Source organism: Enoplosus armatus, chromosome 2, assembly GCF_043641665.1.
Source record: "Enoplosus armatus isolate fEnoArm2 chromosome 2, fEnoArm2.hap1, whole genome shotgun sequence".
NCBI classification, from domain to species: Eukaryota; Metazoa; Chordata; class Actinopteri; order Centrarchiformes; family Enoplosidae; genus Enoplosus; species Enoplosus armatus.
In genome coordinates, this window is record NC_092181.1 from 6,499,356 (window position 1) to 6,526,842 (window position 27,487).

Consider the following 27,487-nt stretch of genomic DNA (forward strand, 5'->3'; position numbering starts at 1 on the left):
CACAGACATGACAGAGAGGAGGGGAGGACCGAGAGAGAGGGATACTGTCCTACTGTACCGACACTTCATCTATTTAGTAGTGATTTAACAGTGGGCTGATTTAGTTAAACGCTCTCATTCTGTCCGTCAGTGTCGCGCTGTGAGGAGGACTTGTGCCACGGCTAACGTTAGCTTGTCTGCTACTTCCTCCGGCTGCATGGCCAGCTAGCACAATAAAGCTAACTATCGTTAGCTTCTGGCTTCAGCTCACCGCCCGGACCCGGCGAAGTGAAGAGCCGAGTAGGGGAATGGCAAGAGTTTACTCGGATAGCCCTTTCAGAAGAAACAACGACTAACCAAACTCAGCCAGCCCAGATTTCTTTACTTGTTTGATTCATCGGTAAGCACCAGTTATAAGATTTAATATGTTACATAGTTGACAGCGATGTGTAAAGTTAGCGCTAGCGTGCGGGCTAGTCTCTAATAGCTAACGTTTGTAAGCTAACGTTAACAAGTCGGCGTGGCAAACGTTAACCACTGTCAAGCCGGGTGTGTTTAAATATCAATATCTGTTATTGAGTTTCATTTTACATTTTTAACCACTAACTTTACATTTGGATATTAAAAACATGTCATTTTTCCAGGCGTGGTTCGGTTAACACTGTAAAAACGTTACAGCCGAGTTCTGTCACACGGACATCAAAGCAATTCACAGAAAATCAAAACAAGGAGTTGAATTCCTGATCCAATACGAAAGCATGAGAAAACTGTACCCCGAAATGGAAGTTATACGTACATGATAACTATATAGTTTCATAGTCAGTTAGACATGACCAGGTTTTCAGAGAGAGGGACAAACTGCTGAATGGTGTGGTTAAAAGTGTGTCACCTGAAGTCTCTTAATTAACACGTGAATTAAGTCATTGTTTTGTTCTGACGTGTCCTTGAAGTTGCTGACAGATCCTGAAGCATGACGGTAATTATGTATTGCAGTTGCCATCGTTAGATATGTGTTGTTTAGAGAGGAATACTATGGCGACCTGTTTGTGTTCTGTCTGCCCTAGCTTTGTTATTCTTAGTCTGCCTGCCCTGATCCCTCTGTAAGTAGTGCTGGGATGGTAGCTCACACCCCTCCTTGCAGCCATGTTCCCATCACTGCATAGCAGGAGTTACAGACATGTAACAGCATGCTGACCAAACATAGAACATGAACTTCAAGCAGCACTTAGCACTCCTTTTTAAATTCCCCGGAGTAAGCAGAATCTGTGTCTTTACACCACATTCTGTTTTTTTTTTTTGGTTTTCATTCAAACACACGTGCATTTGTCTTATAGCTATTAATGTTCATATAAAGTGATCTATGTTTTTATTCAGTCTCATCCTGTTCTGTAGCCTCTGCTCCAACGCATGTGGAATGAGCTGTTTACGCTCTAAAGAATGAACAGCACCTGGGTCTTTTTTCATTGTCCTGTGCAGTGTTGTCGTGTGTAGCTGAGACCTGAGCTTCTGCAGGGCCAGTAGATGGACTTGGCTTAGTTATATCCCCAGTAGTTTGCAGTGGTACAGTCCCTGTTTGATAAATGAGCGGGAAATGCTGCATCCATTGATCAGTGAGATCCTCGGTCACGGCTCAGGAGAGCTCCCTTCTGCAACCCATCACTATACACGGCTTAGGGCTGCTGGCCAACACACACACACACACACACACACACACACAAGCACCTGGCATCAGTCAAGCGGTCAGCCAAAACACACCTTTACTTAATTACAAGCAGAGTCTCCTGTTGTAGGGCCAGATGCAGCTATAATGCTGTCATTTTGGCACTCAGCATACAGTTACTGTGATGATGCCAAGATTGAATGAAACGCAGCCCTACATCTCAGCTTTTCTTTCTTTCACAAATGCCTGTGATCTTAGCTTATTCTCTCTTTTCTGATTGGTTTATTCATATTTCTGTTCAGGTTGTTGGTGTTACTGTAATCCCCATCATGGTGCAGAAGTACCAGTCACCTGTGCGGGTGTACAAGCATCCCTTTGAGCTGGTGATGGAGGTAAGTGTCTTTACCTGTATTCGCAGCCAACCCTCTGTTCACATGAATATTTCATGCCATAAATGCAAAATTATGTAATGCTGGTGGGTGGGCGCTCCAGAGGTCACCCTCAGAAGGTAGTCATTGAATTACACACATTCCATGCGATTTGCTCACAGATTCAAAATGTTGTTGCTGAAGGCAAACTGCAGTGCATGTTCCCACATCCCCATTCAAATGTCCATGGCTAATTTGAGTTAGCGTTTCCCATACATAGGCACTAGTTGGCTGCCCAGGTTAGATAGATAAAATCTGAATTCCACTGCTGCCAATGTTGTGCTTGTGTTCTGCAGGACCTGCAGCAACATATATACGACTGTGCTGTTATGTCAAACAGAGGTTCCACCGCAGACTTGGTGGTGGTAGTCCATTTGCAGTGTAAAAAATTCAGCGCCTTGCATGGCTTTTAGCGACTGCCTTGCTGCATGCTTTTGTTCACTTTCGAGCATGAGTGCCTGTCTTGAGTGCAGAGAGAGACTGTGAATTTGCATGTCCCTCTCCTTTCTTTTTGCTATTTTTTTTAATGGCCAGCGTTCCTACTGCTGTCTATGCCCTCTCTTTCTACATTTTGGAACGTTTGTTAATTTCCCATTTTAATTTGCCATGCGAAGGTGGTAGTCAGTCTGTAGGACAGGAGATGGGTGTCTCTTCCTACTGTAGTTTCGTGACAACACTGGGTCTGGAAGAAATGTTCTATATATTTTCACACTTTGTGTAAGTGAGATCTAGTCGTTTTAAATACAGTGTTAACGAAAAGATTAACAAGCTATAGTATATAGGCTAAGGACTGTAATCGCACACTGGATGGATTGAGGATGGATGGTTTTCTCTGCGATGTTTTGACCTCAGCTGCTGTTTGTCAGTAATGTGGTGTTAGTGCACTCCTGCACCATCCTGGCCTGATTATACAACCAGCGATTTCAGCCAGTCTTAACTAGTCAAAGGTGCTTTATTGCTGTGCTGATAACTTCAGTGACCTATGGCTATTCCTGCTTTATTCATTTAAATGGCCTCTGATCGCCAGGACGTTAGTTGGGTATTTCTTCCTTTCAACAACCTGTCATGTGTTTTTAGCGCCCCAGGTTCTAGACAGGTGCTGTTTTCTTTAAATGGAAATCAGCTTTCTACACGGGCAAGAAAGAGGATGGAGGAAGACTAAATCTCCTTAGCACAGGCTGGATTGAGCACCGGGCAAACAGACGGCTATAAATAGAAGGCTGGTACCTACACCTGGGTGTCCACATGCAGCCGAAGGGGGGAATAGTGATGATAGCAAAGCAGACTTACAATGATTTGTAAGCTGGAGGTGACCCACCTGATGGGTGTTTTGTAGATGGGACAGGCTTACTTTTTGAAAACTAATGGAGTAGCCCTGGGTGTTTTTTTTAAACTAGGGCAGCGACGGATAAGATGGATGTTGAAAGTTGGACGCAGAAAAAATGTTTACTTTGTGTTGCATGATATAATGGTTATGACACAAGCAATGCAGTCTGAATCTGTAGTGAATATTTGAGCTAATGAGTCGCTAAAATGTAAATTTGGGTCAGTTTAAAGCTGGGTTTGGTGCATTTGGATTCTTTTCCCTTCTTGTGACATTTCTCTGCAGCGAGTATTTTTGCAGACACTGCAGAGCAGACTTGCTTAATGGTGCGTCACAACACTTGCCGGCTCTTTTTTTTTTTTTATATATTGAAAACCCAGTGAAATCTCTCCTCTCTCGCTTCCTCTATAGCAGGTCTGTTGCCATTGCAGCATAGTAGTGTAACAACATACTGCGTTTGTGGGAAACCATCACAAAGTATTGATACAGTGTTTCTCTACTGTGTTAACAAGAAGCAATGTCTTTATGCCAAGACCACTTTCACTTTTCACTGTGTATAAGTATCATATTGTGCATCATATTGTGCAGGGAGGGCCTAGGCATTATGCAGAGTAGTTCCAAGTAATATGCACATCACTATATTGGGCCGTCGCTTAGTTCAGCCTTGTTCTTCCTCCCTTCAGTTCCTCTGTCAGAGACTTCTCCCTTTCGTCTGTTGGGGGGATTATATTTGACATTTTGCTTTGAGGAATTTGGTGTTCTCTCTCCACTTGACTCTGTTGTTTGGATTGTGTCAGTTCCTTGAAATACCCATTTACTCTTCTGAGGGTAGGAACCAAGGCTCTACATTCCTGCGTTAAAACCTTTTAAATGCATTATTTTAGTCTAGATGAATTACAGCCTCTCTTCACTCAGTGAGCCACTCGGCCCACTGACAGGTGCTATCCAAGTATTTCAACCTCTGGCTAACACCGCTGTGGCTTAAATGTACTGTTGCATAAGTCCAGCTTGGATCTCAGATGCCCTGCAGCTGTTTTTGTTCTGCAGTGGTTACTGTTTGAACACGGTATGGTATTCTCAGTATTCCCATTGTTGAGAGCTTTTTGGCAGATTTGACACTCTCCTTGGCAGTTGAAAGTCCAATATGATGGTTTTGCTAACTGTACTTTTGACTGCAACAAATCTGACACACTTTCTCCAAACACATTTCATCTGGCATTGACTTTAATGGCAATAGAGTTTATGCTTTAGAATGATGTTACCTTTGCGTGCCACAATCTGGACATAATAAAGCAAGAAAATACATTGGAAACTAACCCTTGTATCATTGGCTGGTGTCGCTGTACTTGTCTTGATTTTGGCCTGCGGGTATTGTGAAGCACTTTGAGATTGCAACAGTGATTAAGCTCTGTACAAATACACTTGACAGGACTAGACATGTCACTTAATTAAAGATGCTGTTGTAATGTTCCACTAAGTGATTTATTGTAGAAACGCTTGATGCTGAGGATTGTATGTCACTTAAGAGGCCAGCTCCTGAAAGTACTGACTATGTTAGAATGGCGCCAGAGTGAAACGCACACCACGGTGCCTTCAGTATGTACCCACACAGGAAACTCTGTTACTTGTAGATAGAGTTAACTCAGTCAACAGCAGTCTCATTCTTTCTGACAGCTGTGCCCATTGGTGACTGTGTACCAACAAAAGCTGACTGCGTGTGTTTGAGCGCACAAACACCCATGTGTTTTTTGTTGTTGAGGGGTTTGGAGTATCACTGAAGTAAGGAAGTACAGCAGTAGTTTATTTTTTTAAAAATCACCCTCCGCCACAGCAGTCCCTTGCGTCTGCTGCCGCATCTCAATAACAGGAAATGTAGTCGATGCTGTTGCTGTTGTTATCACAGCAGTCCAGTCTCAGAGCCTCTAGTCTATCCTTGGGGAGTCACATAGGAATGTCAAAAGCACAACACAATATCCCTCTCACTGTTGTTTCAGGCCTGAAGGGACGGTTGCTTCTGGAACACGTCCACAGATGAAGAATGACTTCAGTAGCCACAAGAGGAATAAAAAAAACTGGCTGACCCTGGAATAGTAAATAACTGCTAACTTGAGACTGTACTAGTTGAGCATAAAAGACAGTAACTATCCCTAAAGTCCCTCAACTCCCAGATTAGTACGCATGCTGCAGAGAGAGGGTATTAAGTGAGTCCTAGCCTATCGTAGCCTAACCTGCTCCATGGAAACGTATGGGTCTGTAGCTAATCCACGAGGACAAAGCTCTTTGGTCCTGCCCCTGTCCCAGTAGAGTTTCTACAGGGGGAAGAACAGGATGTGCCATACTAATGTAATGCCTGCTGGACTTGTTGGCACCATCAACAACAGGGGACGTTTCCTTCTTAGTGACTAAATCCTGTTTATCAGTGGCAGCAATACAAACGAGTACATATGCTTTAGATACTAAATGTTTTTAAAGCAAGCTGAATTGTCTTGAAATAGAAATGTGTCATCGGTTAGTAAACCCTTGTAATGTAGAGAAACGGACTCAAAAGTATTACAAACATGGTTTAGTAACTAGAGAACACAAAATAAAAGGAATTGGCTAAAAGATGAGGATATGGAGTAGGGATAAATATAACTTAGAGGTCTGAACAGAAATTCCACAAGAAGACAGACAAAAGGGAACGAAAGGGAGAGGCAGAGTGACCCAGACACTGTTAGCCCCTTTTTGAGGCTAAGATCGGCCTGCCAACACAGTAGCCTCTGTAACTGTGCGACTTCAGAGACTCTGAATTTCAGTGTTTCCCTTTTCGTGGGGCCCACACACTCTGTTTGCCAAAGTGTGAAAGAGTGCACTGCACACACCTCCTCCTCAGACTGTCTGGAACCTGTTGTTTGCTCAATAATAAGTTGTTACCAAAGGCTCATTAATAGCCTCAATGTATTACTGAAAATGATTGTTTCCCATAATCCAGGGCTGAATGAACCGCTCTGTGTCACGGTTCAGTAATTGTGTATGCACAAGGTGTTTTTGCTGGTGAAAGAAACAGGTGTTTTAACAAAAACCTCGACCAGCCCAATCAGATGAGTCCACATCACATGCACACCTGTGATAGCTGGAAGAGGACCTCATCTTGTTGTGTTGTTACTGTGTTTAACTTGCTCTGTGTCATGTCTTGGAAAACCATAAATCCCAGTTTGGCATTTGGTTGCTGTCCCTACTGTGTCTTATGCTGCTGCTCTGACCTCATTTTCATGTAATATCTTCTGTCAGCCAGGCATTTGAAAGTGACCCAGGTCATGGCTGACTACAGGAAAAGTCAATCTGAGAGCCCGTCATGCAAAACAGAAACTGTATTCAAGGAAGTAAATGCGTCCAGTAGATGTGTATCTGTGTCTATTTTGCCTGTTGGTTGGTTATAGAACGCCACCAAAACCCAGCTGTTTTAAGGCAGCAGAGCTCACGTTTGTCATGCTACAGAGAAGAAAGAGTTGAAGAAAAGATATATTGTTGATGATGAAATGTTTCATGGTACCAGGTTTGGGTTTTCTGCAAATAGATTAGTTTTTGCTGCTGCACTTGGGGGCTCAGATCCTGCACAGTCTACTAATTCAGTCTTCTTTTGCACCATGAACTACTTTGAGCTCCTTGTGCCTCTTATAACTGTCTATATGTGGATCATCCCCAGCACGTTCTTCCAAGTGTCGGATCGCCAAAACATTGTTGGTGCCTGTTTACTGCCGAGCCAGTGTTTCTAAACTTGGCTCATCCCGCTGTCCCCCTTCCCTCTGTCTAGCCTGGCTAAGCGCAGAGCTACCCTGCCAGGGCGACATCCTGTCCCACCATGTCCTGACCCACTTATGGCCAGGTCTGGTTAAGGCTTTTGCAGCCCAATTCTCTGGCGCCAAAGCATCCCGCGCGTTATTCTATTGTTTTAATCCGTCTGTGAGCCGGTGGCTTGTCTGTCGCTCATATCATGTAGTGGTTTCAGGTCAAGATGCGTGTACTTATACAAGCCGAGAGTCACCTTTTTATGTCAGCCTTGCCTGAACAGAGAAATGGGGTCATTTTATCAATTCACACGATCTGTTTTTGGCATGGCAACGCGGTCCATTGAAAGAGAGCACAGACAAATGGAACGAAACCTGATTATACTTCATTCATACTAGTTATTTAGACAGAGCTCCTCAAGGGAGATTTAATATCAAGACGGCAATTTAGTACTCCTGCTCCACTGAAATGTTTGCTGATTTAGCTGTTGACGTGCGCTTTTCTCAGCATTGCACCTGTCTGTTCTGATTCAGAGACTTTCCGTCCACTCTTCTGAATGAATCTGTCAGAGCTTTGCCTGCAGTGTGTAATTCACTTACTCAGCTCGACGCTGTTTGCCAAAAACAGCGAAGAGTTATGGCCTGCCACGGGGAGAGGAGCTTATCGGCCAGTGTGCTGCTTCAAACGGCATTAATAAAGGACTGTACCACCACCACCACCATGTGACTATCGGAGCCTATGAGAAAATTCTAGAGCTGACTTCATTCACTGATCACCAGGACACTCATTCACCCTCTTTCCTGCTGCAAGGTCGAGATGCCGCCCCAACAGCTCCCCCCCCCCACTCTGCTTCGCTCTGCTAGACACAGATCAATGTGTACGCACATACTCTTACACAGTGACCCTTTAGCGTATTTTACAATGCAGTCATGCTACAGCGTGGCAATGGATAGTGACTCAGAGCTATGCGGCAGCTATATGATGTTAATAGGAATGTGTACAGTATACTGTGACAGACTTTGCTTGTATGAGTATGCTTGCTGCCATGTTTTGTCTGCTCTTTCTTCTCGCTTTCAACATTTGTAAAAGGCTAGGTTTGTTTTTTGTTTTTTTTAATGCAATTAAAGGCAAAAAAATAATATGCAAAAATTATTTTCCTACAAACCGTCAGATTTTTGATATGAGGCAGCTGTCTTATCCGTCCTTATTATATACTGTATAATAAGTCCCTGTATATTTTTTAATGAGCAGACAGAGTTGAAGCTTACTATGACGGAGTTGTCTTATCCTTCCTTATTATATGCTGCATCTGTTCCCTGTACGCATTCTCACATACACCCCATACTCTGGTGATCTGAAGAGCAGTGATCAGAAGTCACCAGTTACCCTGTCCCCCCTCTCCCCTCAGTTGTCAATTGTTTATTATCTCAAGATTTCCTGGAAATTTACTGAAACCAATAAGAGGCTCCTCACAGTCAATAAAATAATTGAATGTTATAATAAGGGTGGCAGAACAGGCAGTGAATATGCATTGCCAGCACCCCTCCCTTACTGTAAAACAGGTTATCAGTAATGTTGCAGTTTCCTGTAAAAGGATGAGGAGTTCTCATAGACTTACATGCAGTGGTTTTGGTCCTGTGTAGAGAGCTGTCAGAGTAGATAATCTTGAGTGTTTTAAAAGATAATATGTTCACATTACGGTCATTTATACTACAATGTTTAACTTCAAATGGATGGAATTTAAGGTTTCAGTAGACTGCCAAAGTGGTTGACACATCTCATAAAATGCCCAGTCACATATTTATATATTCATATTTTGAATTTTGGATGTATTGCTTATTTTCCTTTTTTAAACTAGAATTCAGAAACAGGTGTTGTCTTTTATTTCTATTTTTGTTTGTTCTGTTTTGGTGAAAATTTAATTTAATAACGGACTGGAAAGGTTTCATATTCCACAAGCAGATTCCGTACTAGATTCAGATTTGATAAAATGCAATCGAATCCCACCGAAATGTGTCTTCAGATGTCGTTCCATTTCATCATTTGGGAGCATCATTGACTCAGCAGTTCCTCTGTTTTTTTTTAATGAGCGGACAGAGTTGTCTCCGTAAGCCCTACACTAGCAAAAATGTATATAGTTCAGCATTTCTTGTTCTTACTGTGATGACGTTCTGATAGCCCACAGATGGCCATCCTGCTGCTTGCTGTTCTCTGGTGCACACACACATCCAATCATGCATGCATAACCTAGCACTACAGTTTAGCATATCGCATGGCCCACCAAATATTTAGGATCTTGCATTTATATAAGTTCTGTGTACTCTGCAAATCCGTTCCCCTTCTCTCTCCTGGTTGGTAGTTCCAGGCAGTTCTGCCATTACAATGCACACTGTAGCAGTGAGATCACTGGAAGGAGAGAAGTGGGTGGTATGGCATGCTGAGACCAAAGGCCCTATTGTTGCATCTGTTCAATCAGGAGCTTGTTCTTTATCCAGTCTACACCTAAGCTCAGATGGGTGGAGAAACGTTTCATCAGGTAGTGCTTTGATTAAACCTGATTTGCCAGGACGAACCTTCTCTGTCACACTCACCTACATTTTAATTTCTCTCTCTTCAGATGTGACAGCCGCTCAAAACCTTTTAAGTATGCTTAAGTATGTCAAATACTATGTTGAGCACCCTACAAATACATTAGTACGACTACTATATCAACACCAGAGGCTGTATCCACAGAATCCCTTTGGCATTGCAGTGTAAAGCTGTTTAACTGGTCGGCCCAGGTAAAGAAAACAGGGACGTGGAACGTCTTTTCCCAAGAGTGGTTTCACCTACTTGGGCTCGCGTGAGCCGCTCCCTATTCAAATGCTCCGTCTGTACATATTCATTCAAAAAGTGTCATGGGTCGTAGTGTTGAAAAGCCTGATGGACCAAACTTCAACCAAACCTACTGCTATTGTTCGGGCCCCCAAAACCATGGCATGGATACATAAGACTGTAAATGTTAGTGATAACATGATGGTCAACCAATCACTGTTCGGCATTGATTGATTAAAAATGTATGAGGTAAAAGATGGAGCAAAATGATGTTTTAGTCTTTCTATGAATTTAACTCAGTCATTTGTTGAATAATGTCAGGTGGAGCGGGAGCAGGAGTCTTTGTGAAAGCATTTTCTTGTATGATTCTTTATTTCTGATTGATTATTTGTCATCCAAATACCTTATTTCTTTGGGCTGTGCAGTAGAAATGACCTATGTCAGCTGTTTAAATAAAATATTAAAAGCTTTCAAATTTGCATCCCTACTCAGCCTATGCTGAAGTGGAACAATGACTCCTATTATTAAAGGCACAGTCTCATAAACTGTTGTGGTCTTTAATCAAGCTTATTTTCAAGTGATTGAATTTTAGAAATGTATCTCATACTCGGGTATTAAATTACAGTTTTGCAATGGTTTTGGTGTAAGGATTGGATTACCCAGACATTTCTGGAGAAACTGTAGTAGTCAAGTAGATGAAATGTGAGGAAAGGAAATGAAACCCAATGACAGAGCTTGTGGTAAAGATTTCTCTCCTTTGTTTCACTATTACAAGGATGAAACTTTTCCTTATTCCTGATCATCACTAGTACCCCGATAAACCAGTGTAGCCTGTCTTAATCGATGCCTGCAAGATATCTTCAGTAACCACTTAACACTAGTGGGATTTTTTTTGTGCATTTGAATCAGAAGAAACACAGAATTTTCAAGCTGCCTGCTCAGTAACACCCCCCCCCCCCCCACCATCCTCGTCGATGACCTAGTTTGGAGTTTATAGCTTTGCTCTCTGAAATGAAAACCATATGCCGTCCTCTATACCTCTATTCTCTATTACCTATTCACATCAAATGATGTAAACAGATGCCAGCAAGGTCTTGTGCGTCATTCTTTTCAGAGTCTGCGACAACCTGTCTCATGAATGAAAGTGACTTTATCTGTCATTTGGCAGCATGGGCACATCCTGCTGCTGCTCAATGGGATCCAGGAGTGGATCACTAATCTGTCGGCCTGACAGTCTATCAAATGCTCCTGTGACCGCGATTGTCCACCAGACAGCCTAACATCCTTATTTGGCGAACATGACCCAGTCAGCCCAAATAATTATTGGCATGCCCAACAAAAATACAAATGTGACTCGGCTAGTCACTGGTCAGATTGCCTGAGGTGATGGGTGGGAACTGGTAATGATTTTTGCCACCAAACATTGGCTAAATGACGTCACACCTCTGCCAGCAGCACTCGCTCAAAGCCGGTTTTGTTTGTGTTTGACGTCAAGGGTGGTTTGTATTTATTGGGCCCTTTTTTAAGAGGAAATATCAAAGAGCAGCTTCAGAGAAAGCCTGGAGTGTGGCAGCACTCCAGATTAATGGAGCCTGTTGTTGGTTGTCTGACAGTGGGCCTCATTTATCAGTGTGGCTGCATGTGTGAGACACTGAAAGAAACTGAAATGTTTCAAAGGAAATGTGTGTGTTTTAGTGCGGACACATGCTGGTATCCCCTCTGTGTACTATATAACCATGCCACTGGCTTATAACTGACACCAAATGTGTAAGTCATCCTGACTCGTTTGTTTGTCTTAAAAAGGCATTTAATTGATTGAACTTCTGAACAGAACATGTCAAGTGTTTCTCATACAACACTGTAGTCAGTCACTCTTCTTCTTGGGGATTTCCTCTGAATGCTTAGGGAAGGGAGCCAGCAATCAACACCTCTAAACTGCATATCTTAATCTTAAAAGTGCCCCCCCCCCCCACACCCACCTCAGACCACAATGTTCCTGCTCTCCCAGCCAGCTGATAAAAATAGCAGAGGCTGACCTGTGAGTGGCTGTTGTCTCTGTTACACAAGCATTTTCATAAGCTCCAGAGATGTGACACTGACCGGAGCACACTTCCAACTTCCTCGGTACCAGAGTGTTGGTCCCAGGTCCTACAAGCCAAGGGTTTTCGTCTTACCCACACCAGGTTGACTCTCATCTCACTTTAAGGATTGATTAGATAAGCAAATGGAATTATCAAAGATAAAAGAGTAGCCTTGTGTGTTTGTGGTATTTTGTTTTTGGTTGTGTGACTGAAATTCATGTGAAAGCTGTATTAAACGTGATATACCAGAACACTCACCATCATGTCAGTTCATGCTCCTTCTAGTTCTTGTGAACAGCTGTAAATTGATAGAAACGTTGCATCAGAGCTGTTGCTATGCTACAACAGCTTTGCCTTCGGGTGAGGGTGTTTCTTACTTTTCTTCCAACCAATTCCGTGGTACCATATTGCAATGCATTGGTGGACTTGCATCACCTCCCTTCTCTTACCACAGTCATGTCACCTGAATGTGCAGTGACAGAATGCTTAATGTGTCCACAGTAAATGCCGAATTCTTAATAAATTCTATTGTTGCACTTCCTCTTTCCCGTAAATGTCAGTTCCTTTACCTTGTATGCCTGCATTTATTGTTACTTGTGTTGTCACTATCAATATGACCCCGCACCATTGTTACCAGTAAGTGTTTCTGCACTTTCACTATAGTTGGCGAATAAAGTGATACTGCTACCAGATACTAGAGGTTCTCAGCCTTTAAAAGCAAAACCAGGTCAACTTCTGACATGTCTAATTCAAACTCATACTGCTTTGCTGTTGCTTGATATGAATGTTACTAAAATATTTTGAAGCTTATGGCTTGAGTTTCTCCATCTGTGTCGACATTAGGGTTGGGAAATTTAATGAAACATACTGTGAGACGATATAAATGTGTTTACCGTTCATTGCGGGTGTCTTTCCCTCTAATATCTCTGGGTGTATGGGATTCTGATATAAAACAGAAAAAAGCAGCAAATCCTCACATTTGAGAAGCTGGAACCAGGGAATGTTTGGCATTTCTTTTAGAAAAGTGTTGTGATTGCTGCAGAGGTGCCACACTCAAACTTCAAAAATTTGACTGAAAATTTGAAAAAGGTTTGTCCTAGAGAACTCTTTTTCCTGTATTTGTTTGGACCGTGCTCGAAGATATATTTATGTATTTAAGTTTTTTTTTTTATGGCATAAGATCAAGCCAGATAATGGCTGGGCTGCCTGCCAGCACTGTTGTTTTCTTTCCCAGTAGTACGTTATGCACACACATGCATGCACCATGCAGCATGCAGCCCTTTGTAGTCTTAAAATATATTATGTATCCCCTCGGAACTCATGGATTTCCTGAATCTCCCTTCCTGAGCAAAATAGGTCTTGTTTTCCATACCCGTGACCTTGTCCACATTGCCTGTTGTCCAACGGGAAAATGTTTTCTGTGTATGCAGGAAGGGATTAAGTAACCATGTATTGTTTTTTGCCCCTGGAAGGCACATAAAACTCCAGCCAAATTCCAGGAACCCCTACTCATGGCTTGGCCAGTCGAGGTGTGTCCGAACACGTCCTGTCACCATGGAGACTGGAGAACGATGTTCTTGCAGTCTTTCTCACAAACACACAGTTGTTTCAGCTAGCCTGGAAACTTGGATAGGATTTGTTTTGTTATGTATTTTTTTTTTTACTGTCTCGTGTGCTCCAAGCGTTGCAGGAAAGGACAAATGAATATTAACTGTGGTGGTGTTTGGTTACCATGTCTGTTTGGGCTGATGTGTCATCAATGCCTGCTCCTTATCCCAAAGACTGACCACAGGGCAGGTGGATGTTAGTTATTAAACTGCTGCTTCAGCTGCTTTTGGCCTGTTTGGATGTTGGATGAAGTGACTAGAGCATCACAGGTGTCAAGTACACCGTTTATTGTTGGCAGTGTTATGTAATGTTGAATCCATTATCTAGTGTTGAATTCAATAGACTCATCAGCAGATTCTAGGACTCTATCCTAATCCCCAAGTTATCAGCACCATTTCTCTCTGTGATAGTGGGGAAGATGAGACCGTAATGAAAAGAAGTCTTAGTGGAATATTCTTAAAGTGTTAAACACATCCACACTGTTTGCCAACATTAAATTGTAGGCCACAGTAGACCTGAGTAATTACTTGGATAAATGCCAAATGACCCGAATATTGACTGTTGTGTTACTCACATTTAGCTGTGTGTTGTGAGTCATGTCTTGAGAACACACCATAACATGACGTTGGACTGAAGGAAAGTTTTTATAGAGCTTTAGCATCAGATGAATGTAGACTAGATCCTGTTAGAGGCTAGTTGACACATCCTGGATGAACTGTAGTGGTTTGTTGACTAAAACAAGTTCTTATGTAAACTGCAGGAGGTGCGAGTCAAAGGGCCAAGAAATTAATCTGAGACACAGACGCCTGTAATCCAGCACTTCATAGACAAATTGCACAGCGCAGTTGTCGGTTTGATTCAGAGATTGATGTGAATAAATTAGTAGGACAGAGAAGTGCAAGCTTGTTAATTATAGTTTTAAAATTTATAGCAGTTCACTGTCATCATTTGTGTCATATTTAGTACAAAAGTCAGTCAGATGATCAGATGTGACCGCATTGGGTCTGTGTGTGTTTTTAAAAACCAACAGTGGAGCCTAGTTGCATGCCCTTACATTCCCTTTTTGAGGAATAACCCGGTATCATGACCTTCCTCTTTCCTGTTTTTTACACTAAAACAGTGGCAGCAAAAAGCTGTGTTTTTTTCGTGAAGCAGAACAAGGCTCTGACAAAGTTGTTTTTGTTCCTGTAAGTGCTCCACTGTGTCGTGTAAAGTAAACCCCTATGTTTTTGTACAGTATGTAAGCCTGTTGTTTGGGTGAAAAGTAGTGGCGTTGTTGACGGCACATGACATTTGTGGTTGAGTTTGTTGTTGACGTATGGTTGTTTTTAAGGGGTGAAACTGATGTTTACAGTCAGTGCTGTTGTGCTGACGGCAGTACAAAGCCCGCGCCCAGTGTTCCAGAGCATCAGGGCAGAAAAACAGAGCTCAGCATTCACTCAGTCAGTGGACAGTGGGCAGCTGAGTGGCGCTGGCAGCGGTATGCCATGAGCTGCTGAACCCTACTGACTGCCCACTCAGACACAGAACAACGGTCTAAACCTGCTCTTGTGTTTGTCTCTTTATGTGGAAATGCATTTTTGTCCGAACGAGCCATAAAGAGTTAAAATGTATATTGACACTGATATGCAAATAGAGCAATCTTGTGGCTCTGGTTCAGTTATCTAAGTTCAGCTTTCTGTTCAGCCCTGTTGAGTTTTAAGCTTTATCTTTATCTTTATCTGTTCTCATGGTTTTCACAGGAGCTCAAAGACATATGGGTCATCTGTGCTCCGTAGAACACAGCTCCTTTATCAGCGAGACTCAGCTGACGCTAACTCAGCCGACCTCAAAAGTCTCGTGAGCAGCACTCGCTCTTTCAGTTGATCTCGCACAGTCTTGTCTCTGCAGGCACTGTTACTTTCAGGCACACTGTATGTTTCCAGTCTACGTCCCTGTTGATGAAGTAGTAGATTTGCAACTGATGGGATTGCACTGCCACATTCCCCACATCTCGGTAGTTTCCCTTGTCCTTCTTAATGTCTGTCTTTGCTTCCCTGTTCCTTTTTTTTCATCGCCATCATTCACTCATTCGCTCATTCACTCTTAGATAAATGCATTCATTCATATCCTGGAGATTTAAGTTTCAGGCTGGAGTTTCACAAGCTGTTAAAGAAATGAGGAAATATCCTGTTGGTTTATGCAGCGAGGATACATGACATAAAAGGCTCAGACGGGCTCAGTGTTATGACTAACCTTGGCCATCTCCAGCACATGTTATCATGAACATCACTGGGTTTACAGGTCTTTAGACTTGCCAGTTTCGCAACCACGCCTCTCGGATCCAAGATGGGAGAATGGAGGCGATAAAGAAAAGGAAGACACGGGTGCTGCTGCCGCACGTTGTGCCAGCCAAGGCCCAATTGCATAACAGCTGGCTGGCCTCTGCACAAGAGCATTTATGAGAACACATCATTTGGAGACATGGTGTTGCCCTTGGGCACGGCGGCTCAAATTTTGTATTGAGCCGTTTGTTTGTAAAGCAATTAAAAAGTGCTTTAGTTGAGTCTGGGCCATTCTCTGCTGGCTTAGCTCGAGTGAGAAGTTTGGAACGGTGCAAAGTTGAAGGCGCTTTTGTTTGGCCTCTCGCTTGTTTGCTGCATAGAGCTATTCTCTGCCCACCTATTCAGATTCTTCAGTCCCTCTTAGCTCAATACTTGCATTCTTGGAGAATACGTGAACCTTTTTCTAATGAAGTTTATATAAACTGGCATTACATGACCCCGTTGTAGCTGTGTGGTATTCTTTAAGCTGACTTTATCCTGAGCCTTTCAATCAGCATAGCCTTTCTGAATGGAATATTATCCAAAGGCTGAAAATGTCAGAGCCCTACACCAAAATACCATGTTTAGGAAGTAGATTAAAAATGTACTCCTTGCAACAACTCTTGAAAGTGTATTGTCAACCCTCTGTACAGCATGTAGAGAGATGATACTGGACACCTATTCTTTTCCTTCTACTTCACTTACCCCCTCCCCCTTCCTCTTTCAGGCGTATGAGCGCCGGTTCCCCACCTGCCACCTTATCCCCATGTTTGTGGCAAGTGACGTGGTGGAAGAGGAGACCAGCGAGGACGGTTCCACCCAAAGGGTTGAGCGCCGCTGTGCCCTGGATGTTGACGCCCCGCGCCTGCTCAAAAGGGTATGTCACACATCAGATAGTCAACAATGCATTGTGGTTATTGTGATTCTACCAACTCTTTATCACTGCTTGAGAGTATTACATCATTTTCTCATCAGTTGACAAGTTTGTTTTCTAGCAAACAATGTAATAATTTTGAGTGTGTTCATTTTTAGCTCTGTTTTTAATTTTGGTGTGTCATTTCAGTTTAGTGTCTTGTAACATGACTTGTTGGTTGGGGTGTGTGTGCGTGTGGTTTGCAGATTGCAGGTGTGGACTATGTCTACTTCATCCAGAAAAACACACTGAACCGCAAAGAGAGGACACTTCACATCGAGTCTCATAACGAGACTTTCTCCAACAGGGTCATCATCCATGAGACCTGCTGCTATTCGGTCAGTATAAGACACACCCCTGTGCCGTGTAGTGCAGGCTGTTGTCCAAAAGCAGCTTATAACGCACAAATGTGTATATTTGTAGTACAGATGGCCCGGGAGAGGAAATCAAGCCCTGACCCTGGCAGTTTTTGTGACATGCTCAACTCATTGAGTTATACAGAACCACACGTCTATATTCTCACAGACAAATGAGAACACATATGCACACTCTCTGTAAAGCTGCTGTTCACACTCATGTTAATGTTTGTGCCTGCTCTAATCTCCTCCCTGCTTCCCCGCAGAGAAAGCCATGTTTAGACTAGCACGGAGCATGTTGCTAGCTATCTCAGCCCATCTTCCTGTGTGAATTATTCAGCCCTCTCGCATTCTGGCCGAACGCTCTCAAGTACTGATCTGAAACCAGAGTATCGTCCCTTTTCTCTCTGCCCCACTTCCGTGCGCTGCATGCTTAACTCTGACTTCAGATCTGCCTATTCATGAATGGATATGCTCTGAGTTAATGAGGTCAAGCACATCGTATTAGCCTCCAACCAACTAGAGTGCTAATTTTAGGTCCAAGGCCACACAGAGGTTTTTATTGGGTGCTTTAGCACACCACACTAACAGTAAGCAGGATGGACAGCTCAATTAGATAGAGCTAATGGACCTGGCTAAAGCTTAAATATTTTGGTAGCCAAGGGTAATGAAGCTACCAGCACAGTACCTTCAGAAAGCATCAAACTCTCGACTTCCAAATGTAATGATGTTGTAGCTCGAATCAAAATGGATTTAAATTATTTGTTAAATGTCCCGTTTTTTGGCCTGACCCCGAGTCGAGTCCTGTAATATTTAGCATCTGCAGATACATATATCCGACCCGATACTTATTTAATCAACACTTAGGCAAATATAAGTATCTGACAGATTGAAATAACAGGTAATAAGGCACACCTTATTTTTTTTCACTAGCTTCTTGGCCCAAATACTGAAGGTCCTGATTCAAAACTATAAAGTAGATGAGCTTAGATTATTGACATGATATGAATGAAAGTTCAACTTGAAGTAGCAGTGCGATCAGCTAGAGAGAAGACCTGCCACGTTGTTGGAGCCCACAACAGACACATTTAATTTTGGCGTTCCATCAAGTCACTCACGGTATTAACGGTGATTAGTTAAAGCTGATACGATCTGCCAACGCCGCCATTTGTCCTTTTTACCTGAATGTTCTGTGTGCTGTGTGGCGTCAGAACAGACATCCCCAGTACTACCAAATCATTTTTCACATTCACACACTCTCTCTCTTTTTTTTTTTTTTTTGATCTGCTTTATCCCCAGGATTGGCTTGGGACATCCCTATAAAATATACATAGAATACCCCAAAATGAACATTTTTTTTCGTCTCAAGCACCACCCCCGTAAAGTTGCCATAGCAGTGCTAGAAAGATGGATGGAAAATGATTGTCATAACCTTTACACCACGCAGAAAAATGTGTGTCCTTGCGTGCTGTCCTTTTTAGCTCCAAACTGTTCATGTGTAAAGGGCTGGCTAATTTTACATGGACAGACTGACACACACTCACCCACTCGCAGTGCACAGTGTGAAAATTGCTCTCTGCGCGCGTCATCATCTAGTGAAGCTGGGTGTGTGGTTACCATAGCAACCTGGTCATCTTGTGTCTGCATGTGTATACATTATATTATTGTGTTGGTACAGGTTCACCCGGAAAATGAGGACTGGACGTGTTTTGAGCAGACCGCCAGCCTGGACATCAAGTCCTTCTTTGGCTTTGAGAGCACCGTGGAAAAGATTGCCATGAAGCAGTACGCCAGCAGTATCAAAAAGGTGTGTGTGTCTGTAGAAATAATCATTGCACATGTTTCCTTTGTACAGAAACACAATTTCACAACAGATTTTGCAGAATACCACATAATGGGTATTTTTGTGGATTATGCGGGACTATGAAGTTAAGAGGTTTCTGGAGCATGAGTGAGTGAGTCAGTCCATCTCATGCTGCAATGGCACAAATAAGCTTGTATAATCTCTTTGAGTGGACAGGGGTCTTCTACTGTGGACCCAGTGAGTCATCTGCCTTCATTTAAGATGGATGTGGACAATGTTGAATGCATTCCTTTATCTGTTTCCATTATCTGATGAATACATATGAAGATATCTTATCATTGTTGGCCTGTATTCCAAATTCTTCTGTTAAATCTTAATTCCCCTCAGTTCACAGCCTCTTCAGCTAATTATTTTCTTCACTTGTCTTCCTCACAGGGAAAAGAAATCATAGAGTTCTACCTGAAGGAGCTAGAGGATGAGGGGATCACCCACGTGCCACGCTGGACTCCCTCCTCCCACCCCCTGCCTCTCCCGCGGCCCACCAGCCTCTCCACCAGCCCACTCGTTCTCCCCGAACTCGCAGTCACGCCCGCCGTTTCTATCCCGCAGCCCACCGACACCAAGGACGCCACCTCTCAGGACGCCAAGCAGGACAGCAGCGCACTTCAGGCAGACCTAACAGAGATCCTGGCTGGTACACCTGAAGGTCTGCTCCCACTTGAATGTTTAATTTATAACAGTGAATATCTTTTTTATTCTGCTCTAAATCTTAACAGTGCTACTTAAAATTTAATACAGAGTAGAACAAGGATGCGTTTACAGCAAAAGCAATGAAAGCAAGGCCTCATTAATTATGGAGGGCATGCACATTTGACAGCAAAATGAGAAATGAATTCTATAAAAGGTAGTTGAACTGATTTTGACAGGTCTTGGATTGACACCGTTTCATTAAAGGTCACATTAATTCACAGTGAAGTGTGTTGACTGAATTATGTTCATTGGAGGTGTTCTGTTTTTGTGTTGCAGACAAGTTGGATGCAGACTATATCAAGCGTTACCTAGGCGACCTGACCCCCCTGCAGGAGAGCTGTCTGATCAGACTTCGCAAATGGCTGCAGGAGACGCACAAGGGAAAGGTAATAATGGAGTAAAACGAAACATTTTTAGGTCAAATGGAAGACTTACTCTCCACCTCCAAATGTAGTCGTTGTCAGGGACATCTGCAGAGGTTAGGTTGTAGTAGATTTTCAATGTTTAGTCTGACAGCTACCAGCTACTTTTTACATGCTAATATGGCTAACTGACCTGCTGTTTGCTGCAATACCAATGGTCTATTTAAATGAAGCTATTGACAGTGTTGTGAAAGTTAAAAGAGGTGTTGTTCTTTTGTAGTATTTTCAGTAATTCCTTCACAAATCCAGTGCAGCTAAACGCTCTCGCCTTACTTTCCAGATCCCTAAGGACGAGCACATACTGCGTTTCTTGCGTGCCAGGGACTTCAACATGGACAAGGCGCGGGAGATCCTATGCCAGTCGCTGACCTGGAGGAAGCAGCACCAGGTGGACTACCTGCTGGAAACCTGGAGCTCACCACAGGTCCTCCAGGACTACTACACCGGGGGCTGGCACCACCATGACAGAGGTAACCAGTCTGTGCACTCAGGGAAAAACAAAAACTGCTCACATCTACAGCCATACTCAGAGACGGTTGAACATTTACACATGCCGCAATCTCACAGTTAGCATGCATACGCAAACACTCAGCATACACTTTGACACACACATTCTTAGCAACCCACAGCCTACAGCCATGCAAGTGAATTAAACATGAGGCCGGTTTGTCAGCACTACTTTGTTACCCAAATAGCTTACACACTCTCACAAACAAATGATTCGTTTTGTTGCATGCTGTGAATGCCTTGTTTAGAACAGAGAGTGACTGTTGACAGTGTAAATCAAATTTAAGCCATTTAAATCAAATCGTTTAAATGGCTTTCATGTTCCCACAACAGGGAACAGTTAATCTTCTCATTTCAATCTTTCCACAAGTATCTGTATGGGATCAACCGGGACAAAACATGAAAGTGGTTCTCAGTGTACACAGTCACTTTATTGTCTTACACAACAGAACAGACTATGCAGACCTCTCCATGTAACGTGAAGCCTCGTAGAATTTAGATGGGTCATGTAAATATTTGTTTTCTTCCTCTAGATGGTCGTCCTTTGTACATCCTGAGGTTGGGCCAGATGGACACCAAAGGGCTTGTCCGTGCTCTCGGGGAGGAGTCTCTGCTCAGACACGTATGTAACACAAGTCACAACACACTTCAAGCACGCGTGTATCAATGTAGGTCGATACGTTTATAGGTCAGGCAGTAGGTGGTTGGATTAGAGGTTAGGGACTTAATGTACACTGGCATGTCCTGACAAGTGTATTAACATCAGGATGTATATAGGACAGTACATGTATAAATAGTCTGCTTATTTTTAATGTTGCTCGGGTTACGAGCGTGAGAGCCAAATGCTTGTAATGGTAGATTGCAATAGACCACTGAGTTCATCTTGTGTCATTTTAGGTGCTGTCTATTAATGAGGAGGGTCTGAGACGCTGTGAGGAGAACACCAAGGTGTTTGGGCGGCCCATCAGGTAAACCTTCAGTACAGATCAATGTAGAGCTGAAAAGAGAAGGCATACTATTATGGCTAAAAAAGCTAGAATACTAATTAGAGTAAGAGTCAAAATAAGCACTTGTACTTCACAGAGGACAGTGTTCCAGACAAGCCCAAGAATACAAGAATATACAGAGGTCAGAGTTCAACCTCCTGATGTCCTGACAATAAATCAACAAGGATAAATCAAAAAAGAATCTAAATATTAATCGTTGATGAAGGTAATCATCACTTGGAGCCCTAGATCAATGCTAATTTCTCTGTAAAAGTATAGTCAAAGCATTAAATGTGGTCGCAGATCAATAGAAACGCAGGATTAATAGGAAAAGATGAAAAGGTTAGGGTTCTTTTTTGACCACCAAGCAGCATACAAGCTAGCTGATTCAGTTCAGCAGTTGTAGTCTGGACACAGTTCCGGAGGAGTATTATCTCCCCCAAAATGGAAAGAATGCCAGAGGCTCTTCTCTGAGTCACAGATGCAGATGTCGCTGGAGAGAGTGAGAGGGAGGGAACAGCGATGGTATCTGTCATCTGTCGGCCCCCTCAAACCGGAGGAGGTGGCTGGGATAAGAGCCATGCAGGAAGGCATGTGAACTATGAATGGCTGTCACGTCACAGCCCTCGGCCAGCACAGGCAGAGGGAAAGGGAAGCTGTGGGGGGGGGGGGGGGGGGGGTCCAGAATTAGCAGGCGTTGCCTTCTTCACCACTTAAGCTGCACTTCAGGGTGACAGGTGCTAAGTGCCAGAAAGAGTTGTGTTGTGTGTGTGTGTGTGTGTGTGTGTGTGTGTGTGTGTGTGTGTGTGTGTGTGTGTGTGTGTGTGTGTGTGTGTGTGTGTGTGTGTGTGTGTGTGTGTGTTTGTGGCGTGCGTTTATCCACACTCTAATCCTCTCTCTTCCTCTTCTGAAGCTGCTGGACGTGTCTGGTAGATCTGGAGGGGCTGAACATGCGTCACCTGTGGCGACCAGGAGTCAAGGCGCTGCTGAGGATCATTGAGGTCGTGGAGGCCAACTACCCAGAGACTCTGGGACGGCTGCTTATCTTGAGAGCTCCTAGAGTTTTCCCTGTCCTGTGGACGCTGGTGAGAACCAGGATACTTACTAGCCCAAACTACTGTGAGGTCCACCCTCATTTCCATACATGGAGACATCATGAATATGAATATATCACGGCGCACTAAAACCGCACTACGGCCTTCAAAATAACAGTAGCATTGACTGAAGACATCCCCGTTAACAAACTGGCAGCTCAGTGTACAACCACACCAAACACACACATTCTGCGCTGCTCTTGTTGCTGCTGTAAATTCAAACATGTGCCTCTGCCCTTAGGTGAGCCCGTTCATTGATGAAAACACCCGCAAGAAGTTCCTCATCTACGCAGGCAATGACTACCAGGGTCCTGGAGGGCTGGTGGACTACATAGACAAGGAGATCATCCCTGACTTCCTGGGAGGAGAGTGTATGGTGAGTGTCTGATGAGCATTTAAGCTCTCAGGTTATCATTTATTTCTGAATATGAACTTTCTGGAGCATGACGCCCCCCACATTGGGATCTCCTTCACTGACCCAGTTCCATGTGTGTGTGTTTTTGTTTATGCGCATGCGTGTACATGCATGCCTTTTTCTCTACAGTGTGAGGTACCAGAAGGCGGCCTGGTTCCCAAGTCGATGTACCGCACAGCTGAGGAGCTCGAGAACGAAGACGTTCGCCTGTGGACCGAGACGATCTACCAAAGCGCCAGCGTCTTCAAGGGAGCTCCCCACGAGGTGAGGCTTAACATAGAGCACAGTGAGAAGAGAAGATGGAAAAGCCTGTGGTGATGTTTTAAATGAATATGTAGGGCAGGACAACAGAGAGCGGCATGACGTCTCTGATGGAGGTTTTGTTGACAGTTCTGCCATCTAGTGGTCGTATGTGGCAGATGACTTCTCAGTGTTTTTTTTAAAAATTCAGATGTGGAACTAATGTGGCATGGCTGTGAAACATAATCTGCCTGCAGTGACATGCAGTTAATCATGTTACATCATTTATACCAAAGGGAGAGATGCATCGTCACGGATTTGATTTCATGTTAATGAGCTCATAACCTCACAAACAGATGTTCACAGTTTTCTCCTGCTGCTCTTTGTCTCAGATGGTGTCTTTTATTTTGCCACATTTAGCTTGTGCTTCAATATGGAGCTAAGAGTATGAGATTCAGTTCCTCAAGTACACCATTGTTAGGAATGGTCACAGCCATAGTGCTTTGGCATCCAAGAAAGGATGTGTGTGAAGAAAAATAAGAGCTAAAGAGAGAGATAAAATATTTTTCTTAACTTTGGTTTAGTTCTTGTGTTTCTCTCCTGAAACATTTCTTAATTCCAATTTCTTCCCATGTCTTGTCCCATCCGTCATCCCTCCCTCCTCTCCTCCCCAACCAGCTTCTGATTGAGATCATTGACGCCTCCTCAGTCATCACCTGGGACTTTGACATGTGCAAAGGCGACGTGGTTTTCAACATCTACCACTCCAAGCGGGCCCCCCAGCCGCCGCGCAAGGACCCCCTGGGAGCCCACGGCATCACCTCCCCAGGAGGCAACAATGTCCAGCTTATCGACAAGTCGTGGACGCTGGGGCAAGATTACAGCATGGTGGAGTCCCCGCTCTCCTGCAAGGAGGGCGAGAGCGTGCAGGTGAGGTTCCTGAGGATCATGAGCTGATGGTGTTGGTCCCAACATTTGTTTGTTGAAATATATTTTATGGGTCGTTTGTGCTTGTCAGTCTTTGACATGGTCTGTACTATGAATGTGTTCTGTCCTCAGGGCTCCCATATTACCCGGTGGCCAGGTTTCTATATCCTCCAGTGGAAGTTCCACAACATGCCGGCCTGCTCGGCCACCAACCTGCCCCGGGTGGACGACGTGCTGGCCACCCTGCAGGTCTCCTCGCACAAGTGCAAAGTCATGTACTACACTGAGGTGTTGGGCTCTGAGGACTTTAGGTAAGTAACTCTGAGAGTGTGTGTGTGTGTGTGTGTGTGTGTGTGTGTGTGTGTGTGTGTGTGTGTGTGTGTGTGTGTGTGTGTGTGTGTGTGTGTGTGTGTGTGTGTGTGTGTGTGTGTGTGTGTGTGAAAGACGGAGACATACATCTGTGTCCATGCTATATACGTGAAGTGTATTATGTATGTGTCCATATTGTTGCTGTTTTCTGATGTTATACCATGATGTTGTGATAATTTTAAGTTCAAACATGATTCCTTTTATGATTGCTCATTTATCACTCCTGCCTTCTTGCAGTTTTCCCCCTCTGCAACCTACCACATAGTGCCACTTATGACATTTGATATTTGGATGATTTCATTCTGTAAAGTTGCTAAAATGACACTATGACCCAGAGTTTTGAAATGAGGATGCTTCCCTCTCTCAGAGACTCCTTTTTAATCCAGCCTTTTCTGCCCAATCCGCTCCTTTTCTATTGCTCACAACCCACTCCCCCCCCCCCCTCCCCCTCCTGCTGCTCTGTCTTCTTCCTGTGAAGAACGGCTTGCTGTGATGTGCAGAGTCTGTAAGTGGCTCAGTGTTTGCCCCTTTCTCCTTTAGCACTAGCTCATCATCACCGCTGCTAATTTGAACGGCCCCCTCCATGGCAGTCATGCTTCTGACGCCGCACAGAGACGCTTGTTTGCATCTGTTGGCGCTCATGGCTTTTGTTAGCGTTGGCTAACAGGATGTCGTTGCTTTGTTGACACTGTAGAAAGGCATTCAGTCACCCTGCCTGCATGACTAACAATATCAGAATCCTTGACTGGGTCAAGTTCAGCACACTAGTGCTCAGCTGCTGTACATCCACACATCCACATCCACACACACACACACACACACACACACACACACACACACACACACACACACAGACTTGTATCCTTACAGAGACATTTCTTTGCATTTGTAGTTGTTTCTCTGCACTCATCCCTTTGTACTACCAACTTACTGAATTTCACTTTGGTCTCAGTGCACCTGCAGTTTCATTTTGAATCGGCTTCTAAAACTGACTTGAGATCACCATCTAACTCATTCCAGTAGTATTTAACAGGATGTTTTGGTTGACACATCTGGTTCCAGCTTCTCAGATGTTGTTGTTTTTGCTGTTTTTATATCATTCCAAATTGAGTGTTTTTGAGTTTTGTACTGTCGGTCACATTGGAAACTTAGATGAATGTTTTTGAATGAATTGGTTAATAAAAAAAAATAAAAAAGCAGCAGAAAATAGTCTATTGTTATTAGCACTACTGCTAATAATAGCAATACATTTCTCAAATACAAACAGTATGCATAAGAGGCAAGGGCCAAACTGAGTTAACAAGGCCATTACTTAAGAATTTAAACATTAGATGTACTCGTGGACTAACAAAGACCATAGAGTCTACTAATCCTTTTTAGGCTTTTAGGGTCATGGTTTTAGCATTTCATCCAATCTGAATCCAGTATCGATTTTGAGTGTTTTGAGTGGCAGCCTAATTACTGTTCACAGCCTGTAGCTCCAACCTGAAAAAGAGCGTTAGGCTTGATAACCTTTCAAGTTGTATATTAAGTTATTGTGAGAAATTGTCACACTTGACCTTTTTAAAGTATTATGATATTTGTATGTCATTTTTAAAGCTTCAAACAAAACATACTTTACCAGAACAAGCAATGACTTTGGCATTTTGATACCCTCTCACACATCAGCCCTTTTCTACCTGACACCGTTGGTTGTTGCTGCCTTTGGCAAAGCCTGAGCGTTGTGTGTGCACCGCACAGAGTGAATTCATTTTCCTCCTGTAGGTTTGATCTGGCTGCATGGGTTCTGCATCATGAGTCGTGCACACAGAATGCATCCAGCTAGTCACCGGCAGACTGCGGCCGCTTAGGTGTTGCTAACATGTGACGTGACCTGCAGAGTTGTGAGGTTTGTGTCCGCTCACGTGTTCTCTCTCTCTCACCTCAGGGGTTCGATGACCAGCCTGGAGTCGAGCCACAGCGGTTTCTCTCAGCTCAGCGCCGCCACCACCTCCTCCAGTCAATCCCAGTCCAGCTCGATGATCTCCAGGTAGAAACTGGAAGCTGTGGACTTCAATAACCCCCCCACCCCCCTCCACTGCCCTTACCATCAACACTGAGGCCAACTCTCCTCCTGCCCTTCCCCGTTGTCTTTGGACTGAAGCATGCTTGCACAAACAGAAGACAAAGAATTAAAAAAAAAAAATCTGAGGCAAAAAGAAAAAAAAACTGAGACTGTGTACAATTATAAAGGGCTGATTTTTGCACAAAGGTCATATATTTTTTGTGCCTGGCATCTCTGCTGGGCAGCAGTTTGAATCCGAGCATTGGCAGAATGTTTGTTTGCGTGGCGTCCTGTGCCGGGTGGAAAGTTAAAGTTCATGAGATGAACTGGAAGAAGCTGGAAGAAGCAATATATTCTCATCCTGGGAGCTACGGGGCCGGATGAAGACACTGGAGGCGCTGTTACATATATGCATTTCCATCCACACCCACATACACAGCACTGAGACGACACATACCTCATTCATGTGCGCTCGCTGAAAGACTGGATGTGCTGTTACATATAAACACCACCATATAAACACACACACACACACACGCACACACACGGGTGTTTGATGACATGCAAAAATTTCCAGTGTTTGCCATATTACCAGAGGGGTTTCTTCAATCTGGTGAGTTGTTTATAGGTCAACTGTGGGTGGGCGGGGGGGAACTCTTAACTAGACCTGGGTCGAATGTCACACGCAAATGATT

General features: G+C 43.6%; 1 protein-coding gene across 1 annotated transcript; it reads left to right on the top strand.

Moving 5' to 3' along the window:
• The first annotated feature begins 319 nt into the window (after nt 1–319).
• On the top strand, nt 320–27,380 carry LOC139294699 (SEC14-like protein 1). The gene is made up of 16 exons (XM_070916635.1): nt 320–379; nt 1,942–2,031; nt 16,693–16,842; nt 17,085–17,216; nt 18,913–19,041; nt 19,474–19,744; nt 20,065–20,174; nt 20,491–20,680; nt 21,251–21,339; nt 21,615–21,685; nt 22,617–22,788; nt 23,039–23,173; nt 23,342–23,476; nt 24,131–24,382; nt 24,512–24,690; nt 26,676–27,380. Exons 2-16 carry the CDS (start codon nt 1,969–1,971, stop codon nt 26,779–26,781), a joined length of 2,184 nt encoding a protein of 727 aa, XP_070772736.1. The 5' UTR covers nt 320–379; nt 1,942–1,968; the 3' UTR covers nt 26,782–27,380.
• The last annotated feature ends 107 nt before the right edge of the window (nt 27,381–27,487 follow it).

Excerpts from the sequence above, each read along its gene's own strand:
- LOC139294699 (XM_070916635.1), top strand. The coding sequence starts at position 1,969 with ATGGTGCAGAAGTACCAGTCACCTGTGCGGGTGTACAAGCATCCCTTT. Across the intron at positions 20,681-21,250 it reads CTGGCACCACCATGACAGAG|ATGGTCGTCCTTTGTACATC; the intron begins GTAACCAGTCTG and ends TTCTTCCTCTAG. Across the intron at positions 24,691-26,675 it reads TTGGGCTCTGAGGACTTTAG|GGGTTCGATGACCAGCCTGG; the intron begins GTAAGTAACTCT and ends CTCTCACCTCAG.